Raw genomic sequence first — 1,549 nt, 5'->3', positions numbered from 1 at the left:
TAAGAAATATAAATTATACGGATAGCTTAATGGCTAAACATCATCAATCATTGCCTTATCCTTTATTAGTTCCCCTGCAGTTGGTGTCGTGCGGTTGTCCCGAGTCCTAACAATATTCTTTGTCTGATAGAAGATACAACACTTTGGGGTCCAATCACAAGGCAACTTTTGGAGATTGTAACTGGTTCGTCTCTCTGTATGGTAGTGCCCTTGTAATCCTACTATAAAAACGAAAGTAAGTAAAAGATGATGCAGTTGATTAGGAGAATAAAATGGGAACTATGACAATGGAAATGTGGATGGCTTTAATGGTTGGAATTTTACCAATAGTGGGAGTGATCTTATGGTTTTGGAATGACATCTGGTTTGCTATTCCCGTTAGGCTTCGGGGCATTGCCGATGGCACAGAGCTTCCAGCTGGTTACATGGGCATTCCGTTCTTGGGAGAAATGTGCACGTTTCTCTGGTACTTCTAGTTCCTAAAATGTCCTGATGAATTCATTGATTCCAAGGCAAAAAAATAAGATTTTCCTTCTCCTTATCTTCATCAAACTTGATAGCTAACTTGACAAACTTTTTCTCGATTCCCATTTCTCCTCGTTTCTACCAAATACATAACACTTATTGATCCCCTTCAAAAGTGTCCCGTGATCACCCATTAGACAAATTTACACATTTGTTGCCAATGTTTTTTCACTTATTAACATTATTAACACTATGCTCTTCAGAGAATGGGAGGGGGATGCCGTCAGATTTTTTGTTTTTTTACTCATTTTGTTACAAGGACCCGAATTTAATTGACTATGCTAGTAATTTTTTTTTTTTTTGGGTTAAATCAACGCTAAAGTAGAAACAGTCTCAAAATGGAAATAACTTTGACTCGCCTCGATGAAGCTGTAATTAACAGAATTTCGTTTTGAAAAATGTGATTATTATCAGGTATGGAGATGCAGGAATGTTCAGAACTCGCCTCTTTGGTGCACCGTCCATGCTTGCTTCCCATCACTGAACAAACTTGTTTCGCAATCACCTGCTCTATTCAGCCAACAATGGCCTTTTGCTGAACTTTTAGGCACTGATTCCATTATTGGATCTCAGGGCGCAGAACATGCTAGACTCAAAAAATTTGTCGTAAAAGCCATCAATAAGCCTGATGCTCCCCACAGGGTGGCCCTTATGGTCCAGCCCCGCATCATTAGTGTCCTCCGATCCTGGGCACAAAGGTTCAGAATTGTAGCATATGAAGAAGCAAAGAAGGTAACTTATGCATTGACCTTGTTACCTGTATTGTTTGACTTATCAAATCCCGGCAGATCAAACCCCCTGCTAAGATATAAAGAATTAATAAGAATTGAATATAAATATAGAACGTTTAAAGAATTTATTTTGCATGCCCAATTTCTTGAAAACTGCAAATATTATTTTTTTTAATAGTGTAAGTTGGAGGATTCGAATTCGAGACTATTTACTTACACTTTATCTCTCCGAACCACTCAATACATCCCTCCCTCCAAAACACTATAAATGCCTATAATATTTGATTAAAAAG

At 37.9% G+C, this 1,549-nt stretch overlaps 1 protein-coding gene across 1 annotated transcript; it reads left to right on the top strand.

The window, feature by feature from the left end:
- Window positions 1–272: 272 nt before the first annotated feature.
- LOC113696610 (uncharacterized) lies at window positions 273–1,337 on the top strand. Its single transcript, XM_027215999.1, has 3 exons — window positions 273–466; window positions 954–1,257; window positions 1,314–1,337. The coding sequence occupies exons 1-3, from the start codon at window positions 273–275 to the stop codon at window positions 1,335–1,337; spliced, it is 522 nt and encodes a 173-aa protein (XP_027071800.1).
- Window positions 1,338–1,549: the final 212 nt, after the last annotated feature.

The sequence above is a fragment of the Coffea arabica genome, chromosome 6e (genome assembly GCF_036785885.1).
Source record: "Coffea arabica cultivar ET-39 chromosome 6e, Coffea Arabica ET-39 HiFi, whole genome shotgun sequence".
Lineage (NCBI taxonomy): Eukaryota > Viridiplantae > Streptophyta > Magnoliopsida > Gentianales > Rubiaceae > Coffea > Coffea arabica.
The sequence above is the reverse complement of the archived record's forward strand: the minus strand, read 5'-3'. Positions and strand labels throughout refer to the sequence as shown.

Bases quoted from the DNA above. Each gene is read 5' to 3' on its own strand.
- LOC113696610 (XM_027215999.1), top strand. From the start codon at position 273: ATGGGAACTATGACAATGGAAATGTGGATGGCTTTAATGGTTGGAATT. The intron at 467-953 runs GTACTTCTAGTT...ATGGAGATGCAG, and splicing joins GAAATGTGCACGTTTCTCTG to GAATGTTCAGAACTCGCCTC. The intron at 1,258-1,313 runs GTAACTTATGCA...AAATCCCGGCAG, and splicing joins CATATGAAGAAGCAAAGAAG to ATCAAACCCCCTGCTAAGAT.